Source organism: Zootoca vivipara, chromosome 11 (genome assembly GCF_963506605.1).
Source record: "Zootoca vivipara chromosome 11, rZooViv1.1, whole genome shotgun sequence".
Lineage (NCBI taxonomy): Eukaryota > Metazoa > Chordata > Lepidosauria > Squamata > Lacertidae > Zootoca > Zootoca vivipara.
This window is the reverse complement of record NC_083286.1, coordinates 47268190-47287557: the sequence shown is the minus strand read 5'-3', so window position 1 is coordinate 47287557 and position 19368 is coordinate 47268190. Positions and strand designations below refer to the sequence as shown.

Sequence of the window (19368 nt, the reverse complement as noted above, 5' to 3'; positions counted from 1 at the left end):
CCCCTGCTCTGCATGCATTCAGAGTAACTTCTAAACCATGGGTAGGCAACCTAAGGCCCGGGGGCCAGATGCGGCCCAGTCACCTTCTAAATCCAGCCCGTGGACAGTCCGGGAATCAGCGTGTTTTTACATGAGTAGAATGTGTCCTTTTATTTAAAATGCATATTTGGGTTATATGTGGGGCATAGGAATTCGTTCATCCCCCCCAAAAAAATATAGTCCGGCCCCCCACAAATTCTGAGGGACAGTGGACCGGCCCCCTGCTGAAAAACTTTGCTGACCCCTGTTCTAAACTCTGCTACTATGGCTGGGAACCCAGGTTTCCCAGGATTCCTGATTGCACATCTGCCCCAAGTGTGTACAGATGTATCTATGCATGCAGACTCTCTGCTGAACCCACATAGGCCTGCTGCTGTGGTCCTGCGCCTCCCACCTTGCGCCCTGACTCACCCCAGATGTGTTGCCAGGAGAAGTGCAAGAAGGGGAGGCTTCCGTTCGTACCTTGCAAGGGCGTTCCTTCTCGAAAACAAATATGGGCTGTGCAATCACGGATCTGCCTTGGGAAAGAAGAAAGACTCCATATCAAACAGCGTGTGAACTCAAATAATGTTTCCTTTTGATAAATATAACATGTTTTCATTGATTTGGGATTTCTGAACAGAACTCAGCTCTTCTGAGAACTCAATATTTCATCTTTTGAAACCATGTCCTCTTCAAATCCACGCCATCGCTTTTTTCTGTTCTCTTTCGGGGATGCAGCTGTACTAGATGAAAAAAATTACTAATTGTGTACTTTTATGTTTGTATTCTCTAAAGCAGATTTGTACTAGATGGGGGAAAATGTGTTTATGGTTGTGTACTTTCATGTTTCTATTCTCCAAAACAGATTTGGGACCTTTACTTAATGATAGGGACGGTAGCAGGAGCAGCTTAGGGGGTGCTCCCGTTGCCTCATAATCACCTTGTTTCAACATGCGATGCGTGGTCCAATTCACAGGGCAGGCGCCACTACCGAGAAGGCCCTCTGCCTGGTTCCCTGTAACCTCACTTCTCACAGTGAGGGAACCGCCAGAAGGCCCTCGGTGCTAAACGATGAGGGTGGAGACGCTCCTTCAGGTATACTGGGCTGAGGCCGTTTAGGGCTTTAAAGGTCAGTACCAAAACATGTAGAAAATACTAATATAATGTATTTTCAACAATATGTGCAATTTTATGCACACCTTGCTCTGTGCGCCTCTGCATTTTTAGATACATTACTTTGGCCACCTCATGAGAAGAGAAGAATCCTTGGAAAAGACCCTGATGTTGAGAAAGATTGAGGGCACTAGGAGAAGGGGACGACAGAGGACGAGATGGTTGGACAGTGTTCTGGAAGCTACGAACATGAGTTTGACCAAACTGCGGGAGGCAGTGCAAGACAGGAGTGCCTGGCGTGCTATGGTCCATGGGGTCATGAAGAGTCAGACACGACTAAATGACTAAACAACAACAACAACAACTTGGTTGCTTTGCAAGAACAAGTTCTGAAGAGTTTGTGTATTATTTCGCAAAGCGTGACTTTGGCATGCTCTCCTTCAAACGCGACCTGAATCAAATTTCTCTACACTGTGTCTACTTAGGCTAGAGCTGTTCTGGTGCTCTTCAAACTCAGCAGAGGGCAGCAGTGTCCAGCCCATTGCAGAAGCCTTACAATTTTCTCATCATTGACTGTAACCTTAAAACTAGAATGGGGAAGCTGCAGGGAACCTCCATCTGCTGTTGGATTCCAACTCTCGTTTCCTTCAACCAGCATGGATGATATTCAGGGATGATAGGAGTTGGAGTCTGACAACATCTAGAGCAGTGTTTCCCAACCTTGTGCCTCCAGATGTTTTGGGACTACAACTCCCATCATCCCTAGCTACCCTGTTTCTCATATTTTAAGACATACCCATAAAATAAGCCATAGAAGGATTTTTAAGCATTCAAGGAATATAAGCCATACCCCGAAAATAAGACATAGTGATAGGCGCAGCAGCAATGCCGGCCGCGGCAGGAGGAGGAGGAAAAAAAATAAGACATCCCTTGAAAATAAGCCATAGTGTGTTTTTTTGAGGAAAAAATAAATATAAGACGTGTCTTATAATATGAGAAACACGGTAGCAAGACCAGTGGTCAGGAATGATGGGAATTGTAGTCCGAAAACAGCTGGAGGCACAAGGTTGGGAAACACTGATCTAGAGGTCTGCAGCCCCCCCCCTGCTTATCTTCAAGGCTTACCAGCCTCATCATTCAGAGTTTTCTTTTAACAAGAACAAATTCTTCCATCTTTCCCAGTGGTCTCTTCCTCCTGCTTTCTTTAGGAAGTTCAAGCATTAGATGGGACCACCCATTTTTATCATGGAAAAGTAGAAATGTTTTAGCCTTGTGGCTTTAAAACATATTGCACCAACAAAAAAAACAAAAAACAAACAAAATAAAATAAAGGGAAGGGAGGGGAAGGATGTGGGAAACCAAATAACAGACTCACTTGGGACAATTATGAGAGAATGGCTGTTTACTAAAAGCTGGAAGGCCGTAGGAAGCTGGCAAGGATCAGAAATGTTCTGTGCCAGAATTAGGAGCAGGGGAAAACAAACTGTTGCAATAGCTGAAAGCTCAGATCTGGGAGGAACTGATGGAGTGTTTCAGAGTGGCTGCATTTCTGACTGGCAGAAAAATCAGGAGACTAGGATATCACAGCACAGTATGTTATAAACAGTAAAGGACTTATTCTAGTCAGGGTGGGTGGGAGGGAACACATATGTCTAGGGTAGCCACTCATACATTACTTCCAAAAGGAGATGTATTATCAAAACAGAGGGCACATTAAATTTTCATATGCTAACATGCATATTGGTGCAAATATAGAAACAGGGGCCCTCCAGACCACTGGCGTATTGTTCTGCAACATATTCTTCACACAATGCATTAGTACAGTAGTGGTGGATTTGTTCTGCTTTATTTTTTCTCTGCTGTGATACATCCGCAACGCCACCACATTATTGCTGCCTATAGCAGAACAAAAGTGGAACAAAAGTGAAGCAAAAGATTTATGGTATAAAAAGTGGCAGGGTCTCAGCAGGAAGCTATGGGATATACGGCAGCTGGAAATGAAGCAGTGTGTCCATCCCAAAATTTCTGCAGGGGCAAAGTATATTGAAAGCAGTATCTGGTATGACCACCCCAATAGCATCATGCGCACAAATCATCCTGAATGCACGATAACAATGGCGCCTGGTCCATGATCACTCTAATTTAGATAGAAATACAAAACATCTCACCACGGTGTGAGCAATTGAAACACGGCAGCAAACTGTTAGTTGTTTAGAGTCTTATTATGGTATTATTTTATTTTATTTTTGCCAAGGAAAAGGAGAGGTGTTGTGGAATTTTCAACCCCAGGTGCCAAACTAAGTTGTCTGGCTTTGGGTACTGTGCACCTTGACCAGAAACAAGACTACCATTTGCTGCTCCATCCCAGACAGCAAACAGTCTTGGGCCAAGCCAGGAAACATACAGGCACAAACCTGCCGGCACATTTTATATTATAGTTAAAGCCCACATTCGCGAGCTCACAAAAACATCAAGGTTATATAGGGTTGCCAAGGTTATATTGGGTTGGACATAGCTGAGATTCGGCCTTTGGAAGCAGGATCCAGCTGAAATCGGTGATACCGTGTTTTCCCGAAAATAAGACACTATCTTATATTTATTTTTCCTCAAGAAGACACGCTATGGCTTATTTTCGTGGGGTGTCTTATTCCAGCGGGAAGGGCTCCGGGCGCGGCGTGGCATGGCGGAGGGAAGGGCTCCAGATGCGGTGCCACCTCCATGTCTTATTTTCGGGGTATGGCTTATATTGCAGAAATGCTTAGAAATCCTGGTATGGCTTATTTTATGGCTTATTTTATGGATATGTCTTATTTTCGGAGAAATGGGGGTGGGGTATGTCACGACTGGACCTAATGGTCAGGGGTCCCTTTACCTTTACCTTTATGTCCAGGAAAATCAGCGGGGTTTTTTGAGATTTTGCAAAGCAACAACAACTTTGCCGCACAAAAAAAAGCTCAACAACTACTTTTGTGTCTGGATTTTCACTTTTTCAAATATGGAAACCCTAAAATAATTTTATCATTTGTACCCCATAAAAAACCAAAGCAAACTCAGTCTTGGGCCAACCTAGCATTTAAGGAGATGACCCCAGATGACCAAAACAGTGAGGCAAGTCCAATGCACCTATATCTATATGCACTGTGTTGCCAGCTGATTCTCTCTCTCTCTCTCTCTCTCTCTCTCTCTCTCTCTCTCTCTCTCTCTCTCTCTCTCTCTCCACACACACACACACACACACACACACAACTGTTTTTCTCTCCATTGAGATTGCTTCTGTTTTCCAAACCTCGCTGCCAGGGACACAGGAAGCTGATTTTTAATGAGTCAGATTATTGGTCCATCTAGTTTGCTATTGTTTATACCATGGGAAGCTAACCTGCTGCCCTCCAGATGTCATTGAACCACAATCCCTATCATTCCTAACCATTGGCCATACTGGCTGGGGGTGATGGGAACTGCAGTCCATCCATCTCTGGAGGACACCATATTGGCTCCCAGCAGTCTACTCTGGCTGGAGGTGGCTCTCCAGTGTTTCAGACATAGATCTCTCCAAGCCATACCTGGAAATGCCCAGGACTGAAATGAGGACCTTCTGTATTCAGAGCAAATGCTCTACCTCTGAGCTTCTGCAGCAAGCATGGCCTTAATATACATCTGGAGTGAATCTTTGTTCCAGGATGAGAAGTGCCCATGTGCATGGGGAGAAGAAAAGCGCTTTAGTGATGGCTGCAGAATGAAACTATGGTGGGACAGATGGGAGCAAATAGAAAGGACTGTTCTCCTTCTAACAGTGCCAGCTCACTTGGCAGCCATCTGATACTATCAGCCAGCTTTAAGGGAGGCAGGAGAGACACATGGCTTGATCTCTTCTGTTGACAAAAGCAGAAATCACAGACGCACTCCTCCCTACGAGGACCCATAGAGAGCAAAATGCAGTGAATGAGGCAAAGGAAAGGGGTGGAGTACGATTAACAGGGGCTGCTCCTCCTAGTCCTCCTCCTCCTCCTGAACCAACAGCAGGACGCACACTCTCGGCAGGCTGGTTTCAAAACTGGTTGAGACGGGATTGCTCCAGTCCTGAGCAGCTCAGCTACTTTGAGTACAGGAGGCTGCTGGAAAAGTCACTGCAGAAGCCTGCCAAATAGGCTGATTCTGGCTGGTGGGACCGGAATAACCCACCCCTATCTGCCAAAAGAAGACCAGTCCTCGTAAATAATGCCAGCCTTGTAAACAATCCTGGCAGAACAGGGCTCTTGTTGTCCCCCCCCCCCCCCGCCTCTTCCTTCCCACAAATATATTGTATGCACCCTGGCCTGCAGCAAATACATTTTCTTTGGTTGCAGCTTTCCCCAACCGAGTGCCCTCAAGGTGTTTTAAACTACAATACCCATCAGGAGACTCTTGAGAATCCCATGGACTGCAAGAAGATCAAACCTATCAATTCTGAAGGAAATCAGCCCTGAGTGCTCACTGGAAGGACAGATCGTGAAGCTGAGGCTCCAATACTTTGGCCACCTCATGAGAAGAGAAGACTCCCTGGAAAAGACCCTGATGCTGGGAAAGGTGGAGGGCACTAGGAGAAGGGGACGGCAGAGGACAAGATGGTTGGACAGTGTTCTCGAAGCTACGAACATGAGTTTGACGTGCTCTGGTCCATGGGGTCACGAAGAATCGGACACGACTAAACGACTAAACAACAACAACCCATCAGGGCCACTAAGGTTGGGGGAGGCTGCTTTAGCAGAGAATAAAGAGCAGTGCAATTTACACCTGTGCTGTTCAGACTCGCTCTGCAGTCCTATTCTCCAAAAAAAAAGATCGTTTTCGCAGTACCTTGGGCATGGAACTCCCAGTCCAAGAGTAGCTCATCAAGAAACCTGCTTGCCTTTTTATTTTATGAAGTGTTTGGAAGACATGGCTGTATAGAGTTGTTTTAGTATGCTTTTTAGGGGCATGAGCTGTTTTATCTTGGTTTTATATTAATTTTATTAGTGATTTGTTAGCCTGGTTTATACATAGCACTAAGGTAGGGTTTCCCAATCTTGGGTCTCCAGCTGTTTTTGGACTTCAGTTCCCATCATCCCTGACCACTGGTCCTACTAGATAGGGATGATGGGAGTTGTAGTCTAAAACAAACAAACAAGTGGAGACCCAAGTTTAGGAAACCCTGTGCTAAACCCAACTTCCACCAGCGTCAACCAATATGGCTAATGGTCAAGGATGGCTGGAGTTGTGGTCAAGCAACATCTGGAAGAGCACAGGCTCCACATCCCTGGTTTAAGCTATTCCTCCACTTGTACACAACATCTATATTTGTAAACATTACAAAATTCTAATAAGCCTCCAGTGACCTCCTTCCACAGAACCTAACTCAGGATAAGTGCTGTTTGACCCTGAAACTATTCAGTATTTGGTGATAGGGAGGGGATGAGATTTGGTTCACCTTGCATTTAAAGGTGATTGCACTAAAGTTGCACTTTCTAAAACAGTAAGTAAATCGAAACACAGCCATACTTCACGAGTCACACTTTTTACAAATTTTGCAATGCAGTTCTGCAACTAAGAATTGCATACCAAAAAACATGTATTGGGGTGGTGTGCATATAAATGCATATAATAGTAAAAAAAAATGTGCAAAAATGCATTTATGTTAGGGAAAGTTGTTTGCAAAATGGGGATATTTGTTAAAACTAAATTCAAAAGAAAACCTTATTGTGAGGAACTTGCACTACAATGCTGATGAATTTCCATAAGAATTTTTTTTAAAAAAAAAAAATCAACCACAGAAATTTCTGCAGAAATATGTGGAACTGAATTTACGATTGGGGAAATGAGAAACTGAAAGAACAGAAAATTGAACAGCCCTCCTTGTAGAAGTGGGCTGAGTGTCACAATATGTTTCATATTGAGAGCTGGGGTTGCTCACAGCAGCTAAACTGCTTTCTTTGGCATCTCTCGTGGTGACCGCGGTGTGCGTTCCAGCTGTTAGTAAGAACAGTGCCGGAGTTCAAGCATGTTAAACTGAAGCAGCTGTTCATGAATTTGGTCCGGTTCACAAGAATAGTGGGCTGAAGCCCCTAGCATGGTACAACTATGGTGAGGGAGCAGTGCTTAAATGATACAGCGGCCAAGGTGGTACGTGGCCCCCTCAGCTACTGTTTTCAATAAAGTTGCATGGGGCATGGAGTTAGTAGGTTTCATTTAGTGTTCCCTACCTATCTCCCCCTATAACTCAAGCACTGTAATGGAGAGCTGAAAGCAGATTAAAGAAGAATGGATAAGAAGTCCTCACTAGACCTTGGAGCCCTAAGATCAGAGGTGAACTAAACAGTGATTTAAAATTTCCTTTAGCCTATATACTTGTGCTCGTCTTTTGTTGAACAGTCCCCAGTTCCCACTTCTGGAGGCCGGGTAGATTAGCCATGTGCCATACTTGACAGAGAAAAAATCCTCTATTTGAAAGGATGTTGGGTCCAGTCTAGAGATAAAAAGCCATAAGAAGGGAGAGTAAGTTGCCTATCAACATTTAACACAGGCATCCCCAAACTTCGACCCTCCAGATGTTTTGGACTACAATTCCCATCTTCCCCAACCACTGGTCCTGTTAGCTAGGGATCATGGGAGTTGTAGGTCAAAACATCTGGAGGGCTGCAGTTTGGGGGTGCCTGATTTAACACCTGGAGAGCAAGCGGACAGCTCACCTGAACTAATAATAATAATAATAATAATAATAATAATAATAATAATAAAGATAATAATAACAATAATTTATTTCTACCTCGCCCATCTGGCTGGGTTTCCCCAGGCACTCTGGGCGCCTTCCAACAGAAGGTTAAAAATACATTAAACTAGGATGAGATATTGCTATTTTAATTACAGAAATTATTTGTAAGGTTGCACCTAAACATCCATATTAGCACATATCTTATGCAGATTCGTCTCCTTTTTTTTGGCAATGAATTGCCTCTTTTATTATGGTAAGGAAGGGGCCACCCTCGATGCCATTCAGGCAGAATCTTACCATTCCACTTGCACAATTGAATTTCTCCCCTCTTTCCCCTCTATGGCTACCCCAGGCCCTCCCCAGATCTGCTCCAGATGGTTGAGGGAATCTCTAGAGCACATTTAGGGGCACACGGAGTGGAGAGGGGGAGAGTGGTGTGCAAGCAGAAATCCTTGCATTGACAAAACTTTTCCATTAGAACTACACTGGATTCTACCCAATGTCTTTTGTTTGGTAACCGGCATCAGAGGCTGAAAGCTTGCAAATGACATGTTCTACTCTGCCTCCAATCCTATGTAATCAGGTTCCTTTCTGGTCCTGTCCCAGACCAACCAGGTTCTTCCAACCTCTACCCAAAACCTACCAAAACTTGCCTTTGCTTCAGTGTTCCACCTAACCCAGACTTATCCACTGGGTTTCCCCAAAGGACCAGTATTTTGAAAACCAAAACCCCCAAAAATGGGAATCAATGACCGACACAGGCTTCCTACCAGCTTCACAGATGAAATAACAGACACATGCATCAGCAAATCAGATGCTGATTCAGCCATCAGTTTTGCCAACTCACTCACTTCGGAGAGGTAGCTTTTGGATATCACAGCTTCCTACCAATCAACATCATCCATAGCTGACTTCTGATGCTAATATGTGGAGCTGGCATTTTAAGAGCTTGACCTTACCTTTCAGAGGAAAGGTATTTCAAGTGGGGACACTCCCAAATGAGCTGCCATGTGACGAAAATTGAGCATCTTTTTTCCACCCCAAAACACATTTACTTGCAAGTAAGTCACACACTTCGATAGAGCTTACTTCTGAGTACATGGTGCATAGGATCACAGCCTTAGGATCAGAGAAGTACATTGTTTTCTTTCATCTCCTTCACGAAGCTCTGGTGTATGGTTGTCAGCCAAAATAGATTGCTTTCTAGGCACATGTCCCGGTGGTTTTCCACTTGCCCAACTCCTTTCCAAGGGGGAAACTTGCTCTTTAGCAATAGATCGGAACAAATAGCAATCTGGGGGGAACTGGAATTGCCTTTTGCTCAAACTGAGCGCTAAAGAGCAGTTTTCCCCCAGGGAAAGCAGGGGAAGTGTAGATAAGCCCGTATTTAGCATTCTGTTCAATGCATGCTACTTTGTTTGGCCTAATAGTGGTGCCTTTCTTTTTCTTTTTAAATTAAAGATAGTAGTAAGAAATAACAGTAAACTTTTCAATATTTCAGTTTTGAAACTAAGCTGGTTGCAGTGTATTCATGCCCTGCTTTGATGATTGAATTTTTAATATATTTCACCTTACTGTTCTGCTGCTGCTGAGTTTATTTCCCCCCCCCCAATTAATTTATGTCCTTATGGTTTTATGTAAGCCGCCACAGCCATCAGATGGTAAGGCATATATGTATAAAATAAATACAGAGCTATTCATTAATTTCCAGTCTAAACTTGAAATACTCTCATAAATTGATGGCAATTTATAGCCATCTTTTTTCCGTTCCCATTCAACTTGTAGAGAAGGTCTCCCCTTTTCAAAAAGAGTTCCGATTCCTTTTACATTTAGCAGATATTCAGTGACTTTAGTGCATTAGCTGCTGGTAGTTTGTGAAATAGTATATGTTTAGCTTGTTTTACTGACACCTACATTCTTGCCAAGAATCTCACTAAAGCCTTTGAGCTGAAAGCACGACTTGCCTAAACCTGTAGCGACATAGACAATAGGGTTTATTTTAAAGATGGTAATTAAACTTATCGCAAGGTAAAGACTATTATTACTTCTCATTCATGTGTGACTACACTATTGATTATATCATATATTGTAACCTTATATTGTAAGGGACATTTAGGGTTGCTAGACCAAAACGTCAAAAATATGGAATGTTTAGAGTACAATGCAACTGAAATAAATGACATTTATTGGTTTCGGAAGTTTGGTGCTGCTTTGAAATAGCCTTCTTCAACCTGGGGTAGCCTAGATGTTGTTGCACTACAACTCCCATCATCCCTGGCCATCGTACCCAAAAGGTATGGATGATGGCAGTTGTAGTCCAACAACATTTGGGGAAGGCCAAGGTTGAAGAGCCGTGCTCTAGAGCAACTATGACATTATTTTTAAAGCATACTTTAAAAATTTGATGCTAAAGAATTTAGACCCTTCAGCATGAAAACCCTAATAATTAATTTAGAAAGAGATATGCTGCAATATATGATGAAATTTGCAGTATATTCACACTTGGCAGGCAATGAACACTGTCAACTTCAATGCTTAATGAAGTGTTTGGGAGAACAGGTCGTCTTCTAACGATTGGAGATATTTTTGGCTGCTGCATCAGAACATCATCATTTAATCAGAGGCGCTCTGACAGCACAAATTGGGCCACTAGATCACAGAGTTCATGCCAGACATGAAACAGGGAAGACTCTGACATCTACAGGATCACTAGGACTTTAAGTTTGACCTTGCATTGCAGCTTATTGTGTCATGCTGAGAGATCTCAAATACTGTATATACTATAACCAGGTACCATAAGTCTAGAAAAAGTTGGCACCATGCAATTGGTCCCAAGCATCATCAAACAATTAGGGAGCCAAAATATTCTATCACTGCACAAATCACAGTGAGCTTCATATCAAAGAGAAATTTAAAGCTGGGGGTCTCTGTGTCTAGTCTGAGACCCTACCTTCTGCACTATACTGGTTTTCATCTTAGTGCAACTGGGCTATTCTTCCTTATCTGTGAACCCCATGGGGTATCTTTGGGCTAATCACCATCTCTCTGCCTAAAGTACCTCACAGGGTTGTTGTGGATATCCAACCTATGCTGTTCTAAGCACCTTGGACGAGAAGGAAAAACTATACTGTATTTAGCAGTACAATCATAAGTGGGCACATGTGCTGCAAAATATCTAGGACATTTAATAGAAGTTGGTGATTGGCAATGATGAAAGAACGGCAGTATGAATAGAACAGATTAACATTTGAACAGGCAGATGAATTTTCTGAGCAAATGTCAATTTCCCTGGCATAGCAAAATGCATGGAGGGGTTCATAGAAAATGGGCAATGCCAATCCATAAGGTGTTTAAATGAAGAAGAGCTGAAGAAGAAAAAGAGTTCCGTATATCCGCCCTCTTTGAATTTCCAGTGTTAAGCACTTTCCGCATAGATAACTGTATTTCTGGCTGTTAAAAACAGACTCTACTAATCTCATTATCCTAATGAGAAGAGAATCAGAAGAATGTCAAGTTTCAATTTTTAAGGCATCTAGTTCTCGTTGTCGTTGAAAAGGTTGCAATCATGCAGGTGGTGACTCGAAACCATAAACCTATTGGCACTTAGAGGTTCCCAGCGGTTCCATTTTATTCCTTGTCCATTGAAGCCACACAAATCATGCAAATGCACGTGTAGTTTATTCAAGAACCAAAGAGGTGCAGCAGGTCGAGGCGGGAAAGTGAAAGGTTGAGCTTCAAAACCCCATAAAACTGGGGCATAAAACTGATAGAGTAGCCTTGGGCAAGCCATAATACACAAACCAGTATTCCCATTGCACCAGATCATGCTGCTTTAGATGCCCGTGGCTTGCGGCAACTTATTACTGGTCCATCTAGCACAGTATTATTTGTATTGGCCGACAATAGATTTCATGGGTTTACCCTAGCCCTTCCTGGAGATGCTGGCAATTGAAACTGGGTACATCTGTGTGCACAGTTTGTGCTCAGTTACTGAAATACAACCTTTTCGGTGGAAAGATGATGGATATAATTTATAGATAAATAAAGCAAGCTATCTCTCAAAGTAACTTGAGGTCTGAAAGTCGGGGTTGCCCTGTTGGATAAATAAAATCGCAACAGTAAAGTATACAGGGCTAAGTTCATCAACATCAAACACTTTTAAATCCTATTGATTTCAGTGGAAGACTTAGGCATGGACTCCAATTGGGAAGAAACCATCACCCTCAATGCAATGAGAGCACAGCAAACTCTTCTAATCTGAGTTAAGGTGCGCAGGATTTCACCCTAAATCACTGGAATAAATGGGTTCTAAAAATGTTTAACTTTGGCTCAGCTTTACTATGTAGGCAAGCATAACCACAATCCAAATAGTGTTCACGTTAGTATATTTAATCTCCATAGTTTATTATGACTACAAGGCGTGATATTCATTTCTGCACAATCTGATTGAAGGTATTTGCCTTGTGAGAGCACATAAGGCTTGAGCTACCAATGAGGGGGGAGGGAGTCATTTTAAACAAATGAAAAAATAAAATGCTTACCTCCATCGCTGTGTTTACTGTTGTCCAGCGTGTGGAACATGTACATGTTTGTTATGGTGTCAGCTGCTTGGTTCATGGTCCATGTGTCCCTGCGATCTCTCCTTTTGATGAAATGAGGCTGGCCCTTCATTTGGTGCCCAGAGCCAACAGACAATTGAGACCTGTCCTCCATGCATGAAGCACCTATTCCTGCACACAAGTCATTTACCCTATTTGCAGGAATTTGCTGATTCCTCATGACGGAAGTCCGTAAGAGCTTTCCAAACGCAGCTGACAGAACACTGAAAAGATAAGACTTATTTTCTCGCCCTCTACAAGAATTTTAAAAGTGGTGGCTGCAGCTTCCCAAGTAAGGAGCTGGCCAGATGTAACTCTGTGCGGTCGTCAGTGGTGTTGCAGCCTTCTTCGGAATCCCAGCAGCTTCTTGCAATTGAACATTTAAAAAAACACAATAAAGCAACTTTAAAGGACTGGGGGAGTGTCGCAGTTCTTAGGAGAGCAAGCTGCTCACTCAGCAAGGTCTGCGCTTGCTGTTTCTGACAGCTCAGACTAGAGTACTTAAGAGAGAGGCAGAACTCGGGGAGGGGATATGTAAAGCCACGAAGATTAACATAAAGAGGGTGGGCCAGTAGGGAGACTTAGATTTCCTCTGCCCGGGATTTACCAGTGGTGAAGTGGGAGATCAGCTTTCCTGTTCTCTCAGCTGCAGATTTGATAGAGGAACGCCTTTGAAATTAATAGGGTTTCCTGGTTCCTTGCTTGTTGGAATTACTATAGTAAAATAACTGTGCATTCTGAAAAGGGAGGGCTTGGGCAAAGCTAATAACGTACAGTACAGGTACACCTGAAAACAAAATGCACACCCTCCAACCTTTTTCAGATATAATAGGAATTCACACTCAGAACTTACCTAAGTGTACCATGTTTAAAGATTGCTAACAGTTCTGCTTCGTCTATGGGCTGATCCAGACTTTGTTTCTGCACCATGCATAGAAAGCTCAGGTTTTCCACTTATCCTGCACTTTCTGGACACAGGTCCAAGCAGTTTTACCTTTGCCCCACCACTTTCCCCCAGAAAACCCGCAATAAATCACAGCAGACGTCAATCCACAGAAAACCCGACTGACATTTGCTCCAATTCAGCAGTCAATTCAGCTGGAGGAGGATTGTGTTTGGGGAAGCTCCCTTGAAGGCATGAACAGCTCTTGTGTCTGCTCTGGATTCGGAGCAACTGAATATTTCAGTCGCAAGTGATGCAGCTGAGCAGACCACTGTAGCAGGGCTGGAAGAAAAGATTCCTCTCTTCTTCCATGGCCAGCTCACGGTGGAATGGAAGAGGCGGGGGGGGGGGCTGGGAAAGGGGTGTGGCCTGGGATCAGTACCCGGGATTTAGAGGTCAGATGTTCCCCATGCCTGGAAGGTGTCAGAACAGGAAGATGCAAGGGCATAAACATTGAAGTAGGTTTGAACATCAACAATTTCAATTTATACCTCCAGGAGCAAAGGAAAGCTATGTCACTTTGAGCAGTATTATTATTATTATTATTATTATTTTATTTATGCCCCAGCCACTCTGTATGCTTTACTAAATGGCAGGGTGATTATCTAGAAGATGCCAACCAAGCATCTGATTTTCAACACCTCATTTATGTCTTCCAAATCTGACCCAGTGATATTTACTTGCACACAAGTGAGGGGTACTCTAGTTACTGAGGCTGTTTTGAAAAATAGAATGGATGCCTCGGCTAAGAGGAAGCCAAGGAAAAGCTAGGTTGAGTCTTGACAGGAAAAGTATTCAATATTCCTGTTGTTTTACCTGTTTTTAAATATGCTATTTTATATTTAATTGCATTATTTTATTGCTTTCATGTTTGCCATCCTGGGCTCCTTTGCAAGAAAGGGTAGGATAGAGATATTTGTTATTATGCGTTGCCTCCAACTAACTTATAGCCCCACTGAAAATTAATGGGCTTTAATCATGCCCATTCATTTCAGTCGGTCTGCCCTAAGTAGGACTTACCCATGAGATACAATCCTGTGGGTACAAAATGCATGTTACAATTTAGCAAGACAATTGACCTAGGCAAGAAAGTTGGTGGAAGAAGGGAAACATAGCTTCAAATATACTTATTTTATTGTATTTCTCCAAAAGGAACCCAAGCAATCAGAATCCAGGAAGATGCCAAGAAGATTCCACCTAAACATTAGGAAGAACTTCCTGACAGTAAGAGCTGTTCAGCAGTGGAATTTGCTGCCAAGGAGTGTGGTGGAGTCTCCTTCTTTGGAGGTCTTTAAGCAGAGGCTTGACAGGCATATGTCAAGAATGCTTTGATGGTGTTTCCTGCTTGGCAGGGGGTTGGACTGGATGGCCCTTGTGGTCTCTTCCAACTCTATGATTCTATGATTCTATGAATCCCAGCTCCTGCCAATCTAGCAGTTCGAAAGCACGTCAAAGTGCAAGTAGATAAATAGGTACCACTACAGCGGGAAGGTAAACGGTGTTTCCGTGTGCTGCTCCGGTTTGCCAGAAGCAGCTTTGTCATGCTGGCCACATGACCGGAAGCTGTACGCCGGCTCCCTCGACCAATAACGCGAGATGAGCGCGCAACCCCAGAGTCGGTCACGACTGGACCTAATGGTCAGGGGTCCCTTTACCTTTACCTTTATAAATATGGGAGAGACTGACTAATTCGGTGGTCAACAAAAACAGGGCTGGGATATTGTTAAGGCACAGGCAAGGGCAGAGCATCCCGGTTCACTGATTGAGGTGAAATGGGAAGTGCCGCCTTGCCCTGCCACTGCCACCACTGTACCTGTTGCTGCCACTGTTGCTTCTGCACTTGCCCTGCTGCAGGCTGAGACGAAGCATCAGTATCAGCTCCAATTTTGGGTGTGATCCTGCTGCAATTTCAACTGTGCAATTTCAACTGATACTGGTGCCACTTCTGCATGAGCGATGGGGCAGGCGGGATGTCTTCAAGGCTGCTGCTTTGCGGACTTCAGCCACCGCAGTCCACCTAATGGCTGAGCCGGCTCTGGGTACAGGACACCTAAGCCTCGGGTCTTTTGCACTGAGCCCAAGATCTCCTGCCCTTTCCCCCCTTTAAAAACTTTTTTAAAAAAAATGCTTACAGGACAGGTGGGCAAACTGCAACATGCAACACCAGTGAGACCCCACTCGCCCACATTCTTAACTCTGGGGCCCAGAAAATCCCGTTGGCTCAGAGGAAGCCCTGACAATTTGCCCCCCACCCCTGGAACGTTGGCCTAAATGTGCATCTATGTATATAAAACCAGCACATGCAATCTTTATGCAAATTTGTGTCATGGGCTTGTGCCCCCTAAGTCAGTTAGAGACCTAGTAACATCTCTGAACATGATTATTCCACCCAAGCATCTCTACTTGCTATCTAGAGGCTCATCCTCACAGGACCCCTCCTGTTTCTATTTGAGTTAGGAGGTGAAGGTTAAGAGGTGCATTGCTGGTTGGCAATGGGCCAAGTCATCCTGGAATGATCTTTTGGTTCAGCAAGTTCAGCAACATCCGTCAGACTGTTGATAGGTGACAGGCTCAGATTCTGGAGATATATCTAAGTTGGTAGGACTTAACTGTAAGAGAATTTTTCACTGGTGGTACGCTATCTCCCACTTCCAGCACCTCTACAACTGAGAGCTCAGTAAATGCCGTAGGACAAAGCTTTCCCAACTTTCATGTTTGTGACACGCTTTTTAGACGTGAACCATTTCGCGACACAGTGATTCCATTTTCCTAGCAAGCCGGAGGTTAAACTAACCCAGGCACCCCCAAACTTCGTCCCTCCAGATGTTTTGGACTACAGTTCCCATCCTCCCCAACCACTGGTCCTGTTAGCTAGGGATCATGGGAGTTGTAGGCCAAAACATCTGGAGGGCCGCAGTTTGGGGATGCCTGAACTAACCCCTTTCCAGGCCCGGGAGGAGCACAAGGAGCGTCCGCACGACACACCTGCACACCGTAGCTGACACGCCAACATGCCGCGACACACAGTTTGGAAAGCTCTGCTGTAGGAGATGCAAAAAACAAAAAACAAAAAACAAAAAAAAACACAGCTCCCAATTCCCTGCCTGTGTTCAAGCCTATTATATTTTCTGCATAGCCAGAGATTTACAGTAGAATGCCCAGCTGCAGTCCAACGTGAAACAGTCTAGGAAAGGTATCGCCATGTTATAAGAATTTTAAGGTCACATATATATATATAATAATTGTTCATAAAACATGTACATGAATGTACAGAAACATGTCTGAAGCAGCACAGGAAGACAGGCCTGACTGACACCATTTTGACTCTCTCTCTCTGACCAGGTGTTCCTCTGCAAGGAAGAAGGGGGGTGGGGGGAACCTTCTCATTGTCTCAGGAATTAAGGTGATAATCCCTGGCATCCTGATACCTGGGTGCCAGACAAAAGGGTGTGATTAACTTGGCTGGGAAACAGGGAAATGTAAATATCTCTCTCTTTTGTTGATTAGGTTTTGGGGGCAGGGGGCAGGGTCCAGGATGCTCAGATTACTGCCACCAGACCTCCCCTTTCATGATGTACCTATGATGAATCTAGGGAGGGGGGTCTTGGGCTACACCCCTTCTGTGACATATGGATGATGCTTCTGGGGGGTGGGCTGAAACCAATTTCAAATTTCTTTTTAAGGGCAAGACACCTTTGTTTGGGGTTCCTTCCTTGTTCTCCTGCGTGAGGGGAAGGACCCTGTTGCAACAGCGAAAATAAAGGCTTTGCTTCTCAAACTTCTCTGGTTGGCCTCTGTTATATTCTCCAACCGATGGAGAACCCAATAAGGGAATAAAGGCAGATTTTTGCCTATATCAGCCACATGCTATTGCTGTGCATTTCAAGTGGTGTGGGTGTTTGTTCTAGGAGTTTCAGGTGTAAATGGCTGGCAATAACCAAATCAATCTTGATGTGGGAGAACAGAAAGCATAGAGTAAGTATGGTGGAGTCTGTAGCCCTCTGTATGTTGCTGGACAAATGGCTCTGCTAGTTGGAGCTGATGGGACCTGAAGTCCAACAACACCTTGAGGGCAATAGGCTCCACACTCATGGCATAGGGATGGCGGGTTTCCCCATAGAATTACAGAGAGAATTCAGAAAGGGAAGAAAGGGGAGGTCTTGTGCAGACTAGAGTGGGGTGGGAGAAGGTATGCATGTTTACTTACGTATGGAACTAAATAAGGAGCCCCTAAAGACATTTCAGAAAGTCGTTTAGATTAAAGCAAGGCTTTTTTGTAGGCAAGGTATCGATATTATCTGCTCAACACAATAGAAGCAACACAATGGCAGGCCCTGACAAAGAGAGCTGCTCCTTCTCAGCAAATATTTGACTGCTGTGTGACAACTTGTAGCCTTAGAAGCTAATGGATTTATGGTAGCCACTGGGGACTGATGTGGAGTTCAACAGAAAGGGAAAGAAATGTATATGCCTGGTTTTCAGTTTTTCGTATAACCGACTTTCCATGGCCACAACACATATGCCATTATCTGTATCAGAACTGTCTTTTGCTACTGGACCTAATACAATTTGTTGACCTTGGTCTATAAAGCAGGCTCAAATATCTGAAGGACTGCCTCTTCTCTTACCTGTGATCCTATGTCTTAAGAAATGTGGGAGAGAGCTGCTCATAGTTCCACCAATATGCACAGTTCACAGAGCAGTGCCTTCTTCATTGTGGCACCCAACGTTCATTTTCTCAGGCATATAGAACTGGTTGATAACTGGGTTGCTGCTGGATTGTCTGCAATGCTAGTAATTTATTTTTATTCTATTTTATATTGTTGGTTTTGTGAGTGGGTGTGCATATCTGGTGTCTATTGTTATGTCCTGCCCTAGGAATTCTTGAGTTAAAAGCCAGGATCAAAATTCAGTAATAAATAAAGAATATTTTAATCTAACTTCTATTATCATATCTGCCCACACACATTTATCTAACTGTTGCAAACCTTTATTTCTCCTGAAATCCAAACCTAATGCATGTTTACTCAAAAGAGAAGTCTAGATGTTTTCTATGATTACCATGTGGAATTGGGTTGTGTGGATGTCACAAGGTCGTAACACATTTCTTATTTTATTTATTTTTCTAAAGAATTTTTATACTGCCTTTCATCATATCAGATTTGAGGGAAGGAAACAGAAAATAATACATAAGAAAAATGTAGATAAAATTTTATAACAGACCAAAACCTTTTTTCTTTCCCTCTTTCTTCAAAAGCAGAGGGCATGCACATTGCTTCTGAAATAACTAAAAGTCACACTTCCCTTTAATTTCCAATCTCTATATTTACCTAATATCTATCTACATACAATAAAAATGCAAGAATGTCACCATGTGGCAGTTCACTTGGCCACAGGCAGGGGGCACTGCAAACAACAGTATGGTGACAAACTGGGGTTTCAGAGCCACCAGGTCACCATAGCAGCATCAGAGGATGATGGTGTGGGAACTGGAGATGCAGGCAGGTAGGTAACCCTGGGTGGGCAGAACGACAGGTGAGCAAGTGGCCCAAGAAAGCCATGCAGGTTTGATGAGCTGTACAGAGGCATAGCAAGGGGGGGCGATAGGGGTGGTCCGCCCCGGGTTCCACTCTGGGGGTGTGTGACAGTCAGCACCCCACCCAGCAATTCCCGAGGCGAGCCCCTTCCAGCCTCCTGGTAAAAAGCCTGCTTGGCACAGCACAGCATGGCGCGCTGCGTCGAGTGAGCTTTTTACCTGGAGGCTGAAGGCTCGGGAGTCGGGGGGCGCCGACTTTCATCCCCGTGAGCGAGGCTTTCTAGGCTTGGAGGCTCTATTTAGGCTCCATTTTGAAATCACAGGGGGGCGCAACCCCCCTCTAAATAGCGGGATGCTGCACATGCGTACAACGTAGAGGGGATCGCGCGCCCCGCGACTTCAAAATGGAGCCTAAACGGAGCGTCCAAGCTCC

General features: G+C 44.0%; 1 protein-coding gene across 5 annotated transcripts in view; it reads right to left on the bottom strand.

Annotated features, from left to right (window-relative positions):
• RANBP3L (RAN binding protein 3 like) overlaps positions 1-12923 on the bottom strand; it is a 45593-nt gene extending 32670 nt beyond the window's left edge. For 4 of the 5 annotated variants that reach the window (XR_009558336.1, XM_035100513.2, XM_035100511.2 and 1 more), the window contains exons 1-2: positions 12400-12923; positions 451-557 (exon numbers count right to left, since the gene is read on the bottom strand). Coding sequence is in view for 4 of the 5 variants with exons in the window: in XM_035100513.2 (XP_034956404.1) it covers positions 451-557; positions 12400-12637 (345 nt within the window). In the remaining variant the exon portion in view is untranslated. The remainder of the gene's footprint in view (positions 1-450; positions 558-12399) is intronic. The other variant, XM_035100512.2, reaches the window with a different exon arrangement.
• Between the last annotated feature and the right edge of the window lie 6445 nt (positions 12924-19368).